Source organism: Parus major, chromosome 3 (genome assembly GCF_001522545.3).
Source record: "Parus major isolate Abel chromosome 3, Parus_major1.1, whole genome shotgun sequence".
Taxonomy (NCBI): Eukaryota; Metazoa; Chordata; class Aves; order Passeriformes; family Paridae; genus Parus; species Parus major.
In genome coordinates this window covers 99,386,507-99,401,124 of record NC_031770.1, presented here as the reverse complement: position 1 = coordinate 99,401,124, position 14,618 = coordinate 99,386,507, and the positions used below count along the sequence as shown (strand labels likewise).

General features: G+C 36.5%; 1 protein-coding gene across 5 annotated transcripts in view; it reads right to left on the bottom strand.

Moving 5' to 3' along the window:
- Nucleotides 1-301: 301 nt before the first annotated feature.
- LPIN1 (lipin 1) overlaps nt 302-14,618 on the bottom strand; it is a 58,961-nt gene continuing 44,644 nt past the window's right edge. For all 5 annotated transcript variants that reach the window (XM_015622121.2, XM_015622120.2, XM_015622123.2 and 2 more), the window contains 6 exons: nt 13,369-13,517; nt 11,721-11,807; nt 8,795-8,947; nt 6,835-6,949; nt 4,717-4,820; nt 302-3,855 (listed from right to left, as the gene is read on the bottom strand). In XM_015622121.2, the coding sequence (XP_015477607.2) occupies nt 3,696-3,855; nt 4,717-4,820; nt 6,835-6,949; nt 8,795-8,947; nt 11,721-11,807; nt 13,369-13,517 (768 nt within the window). In that variant the 3' untranslated portion in view covers nt 302-3,695. The remainder of the gene's footprint in view (nt 3,856-4,716; nt 4,821-6,834; nt 6,950-8,794; nt 8,948-11,720; nt 11,808-13,368; nt 13,518-14,618) is intronic.

Genomic DNA, 14,618 nt, shown 5'->3' with positions numbered 1-14,618 from the left:
GTGGGGTAGGATTCCTGACTGCTCCACTTTGCTCCAGTTTCCACCTGGTTGCTCTTGGCTCCAAGGTGCTGTTCCCATGTCTCAAAACAGCCAGAGCCCAGATTTTGGCCCCGTCTCCCTCAGTAAACTCTTTCAGTTTTAAAAGGCTTTGGGTAAAACACCAGAGCTGAACAGCAAAAATAATGTAAGTTACACTGGACAGCTCCAGTAAGAAACTGGCAATGGAGACAGGAGATAAAATGCTTTACAGGTTCAGCAGTTCTGCAAAACCACTCGGCCATCAAATAATACAGAAAAACAGAAAAGTCAGGAAAAAATTTATTTCCACCTTTATTACAATATATATTTCTACCCTTTTTTGCATTCAGCAAATCAAAATTAAGTGTTAAAACTATTTCCATAACTGCAGTAGCACATACATATACAGAGTAAACACTGTATATAAATAGGCTTTGAAATAATAACAAACCATATCTACAAATAAAAAATACCCAATACCTCTTTCTCCTCCTTCCCCAAATTAAAGCAGTAACATTTTATCTTCAGCATAACTAATGTCACAAGTACAACATTCTTTCCCTTCCATGACACAGCTAGAGTGGTGTGGTCATCAGCATCAAGAAAATAAACATTAGTCACTCCTCACTGCTGCATATTCTAGTTTCTGTGTATTGTATGAATAGAATATACTGTGATTTAATATGTCTGCATACTTATGTTAACATAGTCTTTCTGTAACAAAAACCAGCATTACACTGCAAGCAAAGTTGATTTTTTTCTTTCACAGAAAGAGTAGCAATTTTTTAAACCATACCTTTTTTTTTCTTCTATGTGAATTAAGAATATATACGCAGTTTAAATGTGTTAAAATTATTCAGCTACCAAATCAAAATGTCTTATACTTTCTGGAAATGTATGGTGATGTTTCTAGAAGGTCAAACCCTTGATTTTCATGTAAGTCTCTTTTTTGTCATTAATTTTGATAAAAGTTACAGCAACACACATTCCTGACACTGTTCAGCTATATTTCAATTTTGGATACAAAGGGGATGCAGCAAGCCAGAAGTGAAGTGCTCAATGTCACAGAATCACAGAAAAGTTGGTCAGAAGGGACCCCTGGAGGTCATGCAGTCCAACTTCAGCCTTGAGGCAGATGGTTACCAACACTAGATCAAGTCAGCCATAACCCTGTTTAAACAAATCTTAAAAACTCTGGGACAGATTCTGCAGCACCTCGGGGTTACCTGTACCAGCACTGCACTGTGGCCACAATCTCACAGAATTCTAACAGTTCCTTATTCACACTGTCATTTGGTTTTAAATACTAAAGGCAACAAACTACCCTGGATTGCCTACTTATTAAGTTATAAATAAATATATCACAGGCTTTGTGGAGAGCTTTTGGGGTCCATCTTTTCTAATGGGAGTTGCTGTGTGTAGTATCTTGGGAAAATAGATTTTAAAACTATTATTAAAAACCACAAAACTGACAGCCTCTCATTGAAGAGAAGGGTTGGTTTTATTTTATATATTTTACATAACAAATGGCTTGAAATAGGCCTTTACCAAAACTGAATTTAAACAGGATGCAGCTAGTACATTCACCCATTTATTCAATCATTATTGACAAATATTAATAGATAATTAAAGTGTGGCTATATCTAGAGATGCAACCATCTCAGTTTGGCAATCTGCAATTCCCACTGATTGTCTTTCAGAAAATCCACCCCATATTTCTTACACCTTGGAGTAAAAAGATATTTGTATTTCCTTTAAATTTTCAAGAGAACACAATCACTTCTGGGCTGTCAAACAGTCATTTCTTCTTCTTTGTGTCTAATCCTGGTATGTACAAAGTGGACATTTACATTGCCTGAAGTAGCAATATTCGTGTGAAAGGAAGACTTGGGGAGGGCTCTCCACTGCATACTGCAGGTATGCAAAGCATTGCACTTGTTTTCATTACTTTTGAAGGCACAGAGAAATCATAAACTGGCCTACCAACATCACAGATAAAGTCTTCAGTAGTAAAACTTAGAAAATCCCTATCAGAAAGTTACTGTCCTATCTATATAGCTATCACTCTTGACGTGCAAAACCAGAATTTGTTGAGATGGAACAAATGTGATACAGAGCAGCCATTTCCAAGTTTCTGGGTGATAACCAATCATAACTACATCTTAAAATTTCTACTGGACTATTCTGCCTTCCTGTTATTAAACTCTTAAGTGAAAACACTAAAAAACAGCTGCAAAACACATACCCATAGCCTCTGATCACAAGCTGGCAGAGACCACAGCTTGTGAACCACCAGTGTACTCATACTGAAATACAATGTAAATAGAACCCCAGGATGCCCCTTTCAGCATTTCAGAAAGCAATTAAACTTTTCAATATATTTCAAAAGGAAAAATCAAGTTTCTTTCCTAACTACAACACATTTGAAATTATTTGGCATGTGGGCACTTGGAGTCCATATTTTAAGTACCACATTGTGTAAAGGCAGACCATTTGGAAAATGTTATCAACTGATCCACAGTGTTGCTTTTATTGCACACAGTTCAATCTTAAGGCTGTCAAAAACAGTATCTACAGCTTGTGTCTGGATAAATAAGGAAAAAAAAAGAAAAAGGAGGAGACTTCATTACCTTAAAGGAGAATAAATTGCACTAGAAGTATCCATTCTTTATGATACAAAACAAAGCAAAAAAATACATATAGTAAAAACCTGAGATGCATCATTCACCAGCATCAAAATTCACATTTTAACCAAAATAATATTTCAAAAAAACCTATTTCATTTTGATAAAATCCATACTATTTCTGGCTCAGTAACAAATCTTCAACGTCAGCACACTGTGTATGGGAAAGATGTGTTTACTGAAAATCACCCCCTTCAGTAAGGTGGGCACTACCCACAGTGGCCTGTATCTTCCACTTGCACACTTACCATGATCCAAAAAGATACTCTTGAAACATGATAGTTCTCAAACTGAGAAAGACTGGAATAATCTGGCCATCCTATTTCATTTACTTTCTATTTAGATTACACATAATTTATTTCCTCAGAAATGTCCCATGTCAAAACTGAATAAATCAAACACAGCTCAATTGGTTTTGACACCTACACTGATTTACATCTGCTGAGGATCTAGACCAGTAATTAACTCTTAAACAAACAGTTGTTGGTTAAGCAAGGGGAGATGGGAAGAATTCATTTGCTCCTTCAGAGAGAAGAATGTTGATATACAGATTGCAATCCCTGTCTGTGTCACCAAATAACAGGAATGGTGAGCACCTTCAGCTCCTTTACTGGCAAGGGGTTCTGACAGGATAGAAGACGGCTTCAGTGATGCAGAACAGACATGGGATCACTTCACAACCTTACAGCGTGTTTAACTGCAATTCCAACATCACTGCTCTTTTAATTGACCTTATAAAATGAAAGTGCATGGCAAAATTTGAGAAGCTGGAAATATTTGAGGACTTAGAAACACAGCTCCTATTCCTAGAAAGACTCCTCTTGTCTGGAAACCTGACTAAGTATGAAAAAGCATTCCTAAGTTTGCTCACAACAGAATACAAATGCTCACAACTTCACAGATTCCAACTGAACTGTCAACAGCAAAAGCCAGTGTCCTTTCAACACAAGCCAACCCATTCTTTGAGGTGAGACCAACAATTTGGAGATGGGGTTAAGATGATGCTGGATGGACATCCTGAGTTTCAAATGGTGGCAGAGGCTCTCTCCAGTAGGTGAATTGGCTGTAGGTATCAGAACAAGGGAAGTCTGAAGAATGACTTCTTTTCAGCAAAGGGAAAATGTGATCTACCACTTCACAGAGTCTGACATAGCTGGAAAATAAATAAAAAAAAAATAAAAGAATGCTGAACCATTTCAGATCATCTTATTTTGAACTTTTTTTAAGTTCACAACCACTAAAGCATGACTGCATTTACAATTGGACAAAGTGGAAAAGTCACCCTCCTCAAAGGAATAAAACTCAATTTCATTTTGGTTCCCAGCTTCCAGAAAGGATTCACAGTTAAGATAAGAAATTCATTCTAATCTGTTCATTCTAACAAATGATACTTACCTAGTGAGAAACAGGTGCCATTTTACACCCAGATCGTCTATTAAAATATTCAAGCACCACATTCTGCTTCTCCATTTCTGTCCAGCTTGGCTCAACCAGCTCCCTTCTCAACTGATTATTCATATTTTATACATATATGGCTCCCTTTCAATTAAGGACACCAACACTTAACATTTCTAAAAGCCATTCCAGTGTTAGGGGTTACCAGTGCCTAAGCATCTTGCTGGGAGCACTTGACGCTCTCTTCAGATTTTGTTTTCTGGATCTTCTAGATAGGAGATCCAGGAAAAGGAAACTTTGAAAAGGCCAGGGAAAGGCAGGTGGCATCAGAAAACTAGTGAGTCTCATTTTTACACAGACTAAATCATCCACTTCTAAATCTTTTACATGAATGATTAAGGTAGATGGAATATATTATACTAAATACAAAGAATTTCTTTTTGTCAGTATAACTGAAGGGAAAGTCTGTATTTTATTCTAAATCTTTTTTGTTTTGTTTCAGGTATTCTAAGGAATCTTTAATTACTAAAATTGAATGGTTCTTTGGGCAACTTGAGTCATAAGTTAGCACAGCAAATTAATTTAGTACATAAAGTGTTAGGAATAAGAGATTACTTACGATGAGATGTTTGTCTTTGCATGCTCTTGTATAAGTTCTCCTTTGGGGTTAACTGTAAATATTCTGTTTAAAGAAACCCCCACTTGTTTGTATGAATAAACATCCTAAAAAGAATATAAAAGAAGAAAAATCATGATTCTGCCTTTTCAAAATCATGTGCAATCTTTCTGTAATATATTACACAAAAGAACATATTTACACAGAACAAAAGAACATATTAACACAGAACCAGTACTAAATTTTCCTAGTTACTGTGTGCCTGAAATTCTCCAATATGTTACAAATGAGGTCAATCTAATGAAATGTTCATGAAACAGACAATTTGCTGCTAGGTAAGAAGTTGTCCGCTTCAGTTTAAACTGTTAATCAAAATCATGTTCATTTTTTCAGTAACTTCATTCTTCTTTCAGAGAATATTTGATGTCCTGTGTGCATTGTACCAAGTATGTCACAAGAGTGTACAGAGGTTAAAAGGTAACTGACACATAAACAGGAATTACTTTTTTTAAGGACAATGTCACAAAATTTGTAACACAATTGTGATTGTAAAGGAACCACTTAGCTCCTGAGTTCAGATTTGTGGCATATTCATATGCCATACTCCATGTCAGAGCAAGTGGAAAAAAAGGGAAAATAAAAAACACATGCCAGAACAGCAGCAGTGAGGCCTAGCAGGTAATGCAGATACAGTTATGGGAAGTACAATTAGAAGTCAGAATTAAGAATTCTAAGAAATTCAGATTGTTAAGGGAAACAATAAAGAAATTTTGACCTGTTCTGAAGAAAAGTTTGACAAAACCAAAGTCGAAAATATCTCTCAAAAGATCAGAGCAAAAACAATTTCAATTTTTCTAATCTAAATCATGGTTTTAAAAGCCAAGATGTTGAAAAATTAGAATGCTAATGAAATCAAAAATTTTATTTTTATTTAAAAAAAAAAATAAAGTAACTAAACAAAAGGGAGGAGCAGTCACTTCAAGAATTTAACATCATGGCAGTCCACGCACTGTCTATACCTGTAACACCCATGTGTACAGAAATTACCCTGAGTTTGTTCTTGGAAAAAACAAATCAAACAAAAAACCTAATCAATCAACAAAAAAAAACCCAAAAAAACCCCAACAAACAAATAGAAAAAAAACACCACCAGAAAAAGAATAGAAAACCCAGAGCAGAAAATTGAGAAAGCTGTGATCCTGAGCTATACAAAGCCCATGGCACATCACACACCTAAAGCCTGCACTCTGGCACCAAGCATGGGAATGAGCTACCAGTAATTACTTTAGATACAGTAACTTACTATTTTACTTGAAATTTTACTGAAATAAAATAATTATTTTAATGCATGTTTCCCCAAGGTTCAAAAAAATGGAACTAGGGGTAGTTATTATCCATAATACAGCATCACAGAAGTTTTTTCAATGTTATTTCATAATCACATGTTTAAAGCTGCCCTGGTAATAAAAACTAAGCTGCCTATAATGTAACAATTCAATACAGCAGAGGGATAAGTGAGGACCTCATAATGCTTTTAAAGAAGGGATTGCCAGGGATCCCTCTCAGCCCAAGCCCATGAGACAGTTTCCTCTGCTGAGATAACAGCACTCTTTGGCCCAGGGCGAGAGCAGAAGCCTTCTATAGCCCAAATATCCAGTCTTCCAATGCATGTCAGAGATCTGTCTTTCCTTTTCTATGTCCAATGTATCACTTTGGGTACCAAGTAGAATCTTTTGACTTCAGTAGGACAATTCAAGGTCTTTTGAGTTTACTTAGAGTTTGAAGTGTAAGTCCTACCAATATTAATCTGAAATATTTTCTGTCTGCCCACAGGTATCTCACTAAAACTGTATTTATGTAGATTAAAATGAGACCTCTGTTTCTACATAAGCTTAACTGATAATTTATGCAGATATAACATAGTTGTTTTGCTGCTCTTCCATCTCTGAATCCTACATCATGACATTTTTGAGGAAGAACCTTAATAACCTCTTTTGTACAGGGCCTAATAAAACGTTCCTAACTATCATTTATAGCTTCTAGGTTCTAATACAACAGAACCATGAAATAACAGTAACATTTCTGTTCTCTGCAATAGAAATGAATTCAGCTATTACTTACAGCAGGTCTGTTTCCAAAAGCAGCATAAAAGGGTTCTGTGTTAGGATAAAACAAATTTTTGATATCAGTCAAACACTGAACTTTAAATTTTTCTGGCTTCTTTTCAATGACCTCCCTGAAATGATAAAAAGGGGATTTCAATAAGTACCCATGAAATAACCACAAACCATTTTATATTCTTTATTTAACATTTTCACCTAGCTAGATACTACTGCATAGCATTCACCCTTCTCCCTTCTAAATAAATCATTTAGAACTCATATTGCTCATAAAGACAAATCAGAATTCCCAAAGCTTACATAATGGGCACAGTAAATAAATCCTCCAAAACAAGGTAATTTCTATTGAAACCTACATTACAATGATGGCTACTGAGCAAAGATAGCAGATTACAGGGAGCAGCTGCTAAATCAATCCTTATGAGGCATAAACTCTTATCAAGTAAAGTGCCTCCTGAGAACTGCAGAATGATTCATGGATTATATTAGCCCTCACTGTTTATGGTGCTTTTTTAAAAAAATATATTTTTAAAAGGATTGCAATCACCATATGTGCTAGAAGCACCTCAGCCTGTTAAGAGAGAATTACAGTCAGGTTCTCCACTACTGCAGATTAGCAAAAGTTAAGGAATAAAGGAATCTTCTATTTCTCTTCAGCTGCTCCTTACAGAATAGAGAATTCATTAATGAACAGAGGAGTTATCTCATCTCTGGGCAAAAGCCCTTTCACAACAGCTTCTCTTGGCAAGAGGACTGAACAGGTGGCAGAGTCTGGAGTTCCCATAACATAGGAAGATGCCAGCATGACACAAAAGCACTTAAGAAGCTCAGAATCCAAGATCCTAGCACCAACACATATGTCAAGGAAGATGTGAATAGTACAGAAGCTTCATAGGAGTACAGCAGCCCTTTGGAACAGCAGATCCATGTATAAATCCACGTCTGAGAATGTGCAAAAGATTAATAAAACCACCTTTCCTCAGTCTCACACACATCTGATCGCAAAACTACAAGGATTAAATATATGGATAAAAGAGTGAAGTCATTTATTGCCTGCACACCTCAGCAGTTACAATACTGTACACTGAAAGATGGGCATTACTTAGTCTAAACAAAAAGGAGTATCATTTAAATGTATTTCTAGATACAAGGAGCGTAAAATAACAGTAGCTACCTTTCATTGCATCTATTACTTAATAAGTCTGAAAAGCGCACTGTAATACTTCCATGGTTTCTTATATTTAGAACATGACTGGTAAGACGGCCTGTAGCATGTCACTCAATCAGGAGAACATCTGAACAACCTTCTATTAAAAATTCTAATGAAATACATCCTGTCACAGCAGCTTTTAACAGCTTAAAATATTTTCAGTAATCACTTGACATGCTTTGCTGAATTAGGCAGAAAGTAAGATATTCATATTCTGTGCTGTTATTATTCACTCACCACAGTTCATCACCTAGAAAAGATAACATTGTCTTCACAGAATCCCACAGTGCAGTCAGTCATACAAAAAGTTCATTCCATTTTCATATGAATTTCTTCAAAACCCACCAAGAAATAACCTTTCACAAAAATATACTTCTGCCAAGTGGAACACGTTACAGGTAAAGACAAGAGGAATTGCTATGAAAACATCCACATTTCTCCCACAGCTAAATATGAACACACAATGTTAAACACATGAAGTCACCAAGCAGTACCTACTGGTAAACAGTGAACACAGCTGTGACTTAATATACATCTAAGATATAAACTAGGCAAAAAACAGATATTGAGTAACTACTGAATTTTGGTCTTTTTTTAACAAAATTTCTTCTTAATTAAATTTTGCACCAATATGTAAAAAAATAATAAATTAGGAATTATTTCAAGTATTTTTAAAAAGCTTATAATTCAGCCTCCACCAACCTCAGAGTTTCCTTCTCTGTAAAAGCAATTACAAAAAAAATTGCATTACCTGTGAAGAGCTGAGAATAGGCTGCTTGGACTCAGCAAAACTGGCCCCTGAGGCAGCACAGTTCCTCTTTCATTGACCCAGTGCAAGTATCCTCTGGTCATGCCTGCCATTCCGATAGCTCGTGCTGAGCAGTACAAAAATTTATATCCATTTCTGTGAGCAAATGTAAAAGAAGAAATTACTGTAAAAATAAAGCAGGTGTTTAGATATTAATAATTTTAGGGGTTACTTTTACATGAATCAAATCCTGGCTGTTAAACAGCCTTATGTTTAACCCAGACTTAATTTAAAAGGAGTAAAAACATTTATACCAGGAACTGGATAATTGAAACCCACCTAGCCCTGGTGCATTTAGTGATTACACTGAAAGAGTAATCATTTTTCTCTCCTCCTCTCAGGACATGTAGTCCTTATGGTTACCTTTCCACCCCTGTGTGGTGGAACCACTGTCCTTAAAATTAACTAAAAAGACATCTGCGAAGAGGAAAACACTTGGCATAAAGCAGACAATGGTATATTGGCCTTAGTTGTATTAACAGTGTTTCATTCCTGCCTCTCAGGCCTCTGCAAAAAAAATGTGCAGCAGTAACATATTTCCTCAAGCTGGAACAACTTGAGCTTCAAAACACAGTATGAGAAGTAATCTTTAACTTGACACTGAAATGAAAGTTTTGGCATACGTCACAGGTTGCCTTTGATTCTGTTAATGATAGAACAGAATCCTATCTGATATTAGCTCAGCTTAATAGCAGCTTACTTGCCAATTCCTGTTAAAAAATTACTTTTTGTAAAATAAATAGTGTATTCAGTGCATGCATGGTCATTAGCTCTAACTATTAAGCATTTATATGGTGTTCAGCTGTAATATCTAGCCACGACATAATTAACTCAGTAATTTGAAAACCAACATGAGTCAAATCTATTTTTTCCCCTATGTTTATGATCATCAAAGCCCTAACAACTGATAATGCTGGCAGGCACAGAAATAACAACTGCAATTAAAAAAATTAATTAACATTTTCACCAAACGTAATGCAGAGGTTATACACAGAACTCGGCATGTGAATTCCCAAGCTGTCCAGTCCTTTCTGTGAACAGGACTATGTCTAATGCACAGACAAGTGTCTCTGGCATAATTTAGATTCCAACATCCATAATTTAAAATTCATCACCCATATAAAACAAAAAGCAATAAATGAACCTTAGCATAACTCTAGTACACAGAACAAACCAGATTAACTAAGAGGAGAGTTGTGATGTGTACCAGAGGCTCTTCAAACATTTATGGTAATTTAAATATATAAGAAAAGCTGACATTCTTGCAGCAGAAGAAAACAGCAATCACTAATCCTCCTTGTAAAAATTCAAAATCGGATACTTCATCTGATTTCCTTTTCTTCTCTCAATGGGTAACTACAAAAATCCCCATACACTGCCTCTGATCTTCTGGTGTACAAAAAGGCTTGACTACATTCCAAAATGTATGCAGGGAACCAACAGTACACCTGTACTTTTGCACTAGCCTTGCTCACCTAAAGGCATTTCCACACATCAACACACATGAGCTGGTACAGTCTAATTGCTCCTCTCCTGCTCATATTCATCAGAAGAAACATCACCATTGTTTTAGAATAAATTGCTCTAGGTCATACCTGGATATAATATTAACAACATTAACTGACCTAAAGCATAGCTGATATACTGTTTCCTGATACTTCTTCAAGAGCTAATGGGGAAAAAATATTTTTTTCTGAACATGCTTAGATACCAGGTATATTGAGCTATGCTCTGAAGATGCCCATCTTTCTCCAAGAATTACATAGGATGCAAAAGCCACAAGTAAACATGATGAATCCAAGTCCTTTATCTGCTCCAGTGGCATGGAAGATATTTATTACCTTGGACCAGCAGACATCAGTGCAGGTCTGTTAATACAGCAGCTAAAGCACTGATGTTGCCAGGTTAAAGCCTTTTCCTTAAGCCCTTCACAGCATGGTCCTTACTGACTTTCAATAACCTTAAATTGCATTTTAAGCAACTTTTACTTATCACCTGCTCTCAAAATTAACCAATGACAGAAATATTTTAAAACTGATCCTTCCTAACCTTGTAATTTAACAAGATTAGCAACACTTACATACCAAAATAAAATAAATATTATACAATCAGCAGAAGATCATAATCAATGTCTTTGAAGCTCGTTATTTATACAACAAATAAAACAACAATAATATTAGCAGTGAGTATCCAAAATGGATAGATTTCTAGTCAAGATCAAAACATTATGCTGTGCTTTAAGGATGAGATTTATCTTGCTTGACTAGAAGCCTGATGTTTAGACAGTTTAAATCAAAGCTGTTTCACTGAAATACCTTTCTACTCATTGGAAAGAAAGGGAACCCCCCCAAACAGATTCAGTCCATATGTCTTGGGTTCCAACCCTGCACAATTCCAAGTAAGACAAGTTCAGCAAGAAGAATTCCAACTACAGTGACCACTCTGGGATACAGAGTCTTCATGCATTTCACAGTCTTCTCAACAAGGAGTGAAAGGAAGGTGAATTACCATCTTAGGAATTAGCACTCCTGCAATTCCCAGTTTTCAAGAAAGCTCCACTTGCTACAACTGTATAACTCATTCAAATTACTGCAGTTTTGGGAACTGTCTGTATCTGTTTGGGATGGTTGGAAGAGCAATCACCACTCACAAATAGGGAGCTTTTGCTTTTGTTATCACAAAGCAGCTTTTGCTCTGGATATCGTGCAGGAGATGTTTACACTCTGTAAGCATCACTGAAGCGACAAGATATTGATGAAATTGTCACTCTTATAGGTTAAGGGAAGCCTGGAGAAATTTAAATTTTTACACACAAATGAATAAACACAAAGAAGTCACAGATGCATGAACAGATTTACTGAATACTCACTGGCTCACTTTATGGTACAACTTCGCAATCCCTTGGTGTGTCCAATCTTTGCCAAGAGTTGGCAAAATATGACCTAAAGTATCTGACCTGAATAAAGGAAAAATAATATAACTGAACTGAAAAAAACCCCACAGTTATAGTAACAGTCAAGTCTAATACAAATTCCACTAACTTACTTGGGTAGCTGCAAATGAAAATAAGGTATTCTGTAAGGGACTACTCTTTAAATTACTGCTGTGTCCCAACATGGATAAGCTTGTACCCCAAAAGGTAATATGGGAGTCACAGCACACAGGTCATCAATGGGGCCTCTGGTGCCAAGACCACCAGTGCTAAGCATATTTTTTGAGGTTTATGTTAAATGTTTTCTAAATTAACCAAACCTACCCATAATTGAAGTTTATGGGAAATTGAAATTATGAAGCGAGTCACATTCTAGCTTACTTCCAACTAACTTCTCCACATTAAGCCAGGAGTTGGTCAGGTATAAACTAATAAGAAATATTCATTCTGGCTTCAATGTATTTCCTGCTTTATATGTGAGAAAATTATTTACGCTATAATAATGAATAGTGCAAATGAGCATCTTGCTTGACTAAGCATTGTAGAGATACACAGCAAGAAGTCCCACACCCTGAATAACTTCCATCTTAGAGGAAGAAATATTGTGCAGTGGCTTAGAATGGATTTCATTGGCATTGTAAGGTGAAGTGATTCGGTATCTCTGGGCAGATCAATAGCAGAGAGACTAGATCCTACACACTTTATTGAAGCTTAAGAAAGCAAAGTGGAGAGAGATGCTAATTTACATTAGCACCAAATGAGAAGTTTGACATACAATGGATAAATCACAAGAAAGAAGAGAGTTTCAGTTTAAATCAAGTATTTTAATTTCCCTCATATTGCTCTTGAAAATTATTTTTCCTTGTTCTTTTTCTTAATTAGATATAGCGAAGTTTGATTTTCAAAGAAAGTAATTTTGAAACAAATTAAACATTCACTTCAAAAGACAATGCTTGCATTTTTATTTCATGCTTTCCCTGTTCCACACACAATTATTTTTCCCAGCATTAAATACACTAAATAAATAGAAACCAGCAAGTCGGTGAATCATTTTGGTCACTCCAAAATCATGAGTTTTACCCAAAGTGCTAATCTGAAACTTTCCATCAGATTCTAGTTCTGACATTGATTTTGGAGTCTGGTCTTCCAAGTAATAATGCCTATCACTGGAATGCCCAGGAAAGCCACTTAAAGCTAATTTCACAAGTTTCTTCTTTTTAATTACTCCTTCATATTTAGCTACTTTTAATTGCTCCTTATTTCATATGTGTGATGCAACACAAAGGTTAGGATTTTGCAGAAGGTCCTCCAATACTACTGTAAATACTACCACAAAACACCAACAGGTGACAAATAATGGGCACATATGGCATATGTCTATTAAATTAAAAATTCAGCTAAACGTTGTATTGTTTGAAAGCCAAATTTAAAATAAAAACAAAGCAAAACACCAAAAACAAGAAACAAAACCTCCCAAAACACTGGTATATGAAGATTCTGTGATTAACATTTCCCTGTTATGTTTTCCTTTAAACTAAAGGGAAAAATCCTTGCATATAGTGTCTTTGCCTGTTCATGAACTCACCGTGTGATTGTTCCATCAATATCAGAAATAACAACTTTATCATCCCAATTCCATAGGTAAATGGTGCCCTCACAGCGGCAAGTGCCTTGGTACTGGGTTGTAACACTAAAGGTCACATCATTGGGGCCATTCTTGAGCTTTAAGCTTTTCTGCAAGACATTATCAGCACACTGGTCAAAAAACTGAGCATGTGAAATGGACAGAGTATAAAAGCTGCACATGATCACTGCCTTGGTGTGTTATAAAAAAGCTGATGGGATTTCTCCTCCCATAAAGTCAAACCCAGTTGTAGGATTGTTTTTGCCCAAAGATCAGGGTGTATTTGGGGGGTAATGCACAAGGGAGACCCAGTACGTGCCTCAGAGAGATTTAACCTTGGGGGGAAAAGTAATCTGTGGTGTAAATTGTATGCTGCAGGAAGCAAAGTAGCAGGAATGACATGAACTGATGAGGAATGGATTTTGCAAGGAGCAAGGGGAATGTGATGATGACCCCAGCCAGGCCAGTGTTGGTGCCCAACAATCAGGTGTGCTGCTTTCCTGTCCTGACCATCCATCCTGATGCAATAGAGCCCAAGACACAAATCTGGAGGGGTGGAGGAAGCCCAAGAAATGGGAAAGTAATATATAATATTTATCTATGGAAGGGTGGGAGAGTAGTTAATAAAATGTATGTTTGGTATAGAAATGGTTTAAGAATGTAGTTAAATGGTATCTGTGGGTAAAGAGGGATTTCAGAAATGAGAAATAAATACAATGAACAGTTACAAGATATGTATGGGAATTGAGTATGATACAAACAGTATGGAATAAGGGGTGGAAATAATATTAGGTCTGGAGTTCATTTCCCTACAGCAGCCTTCGCAGTCTATGCTTTGCACTGGCAGCTGGAAAGGTGTTGGTAACACATTGGAGTTTTGGGTGCTGCTGAGCAGCACTGGCACAGCACCAGCTCTGCCTCTCCAACATTCCTCCTCCATCAAGGGGCAGGATCCTGGGAGGGGACACAACCAGGCCAGATAATCCAAATTAACCAAGGGATATTCCATATGGTTCTGGGGTGACTTTATGATGCTTGTTGTATCCCCAGTCATCTGTTCTGTTTATGTTACATATTAAGTTCTGCACCTTTAAGACTGGTTCCAAGAGTGAAGAGGGAAAGAAGCTGCAGTTTGTTTGCAGAAACAGCACTCACTCCCCTGCATGTTGCTCCAGACTGTGCTATCTGCAGCATGGACAGACAGCAGGACA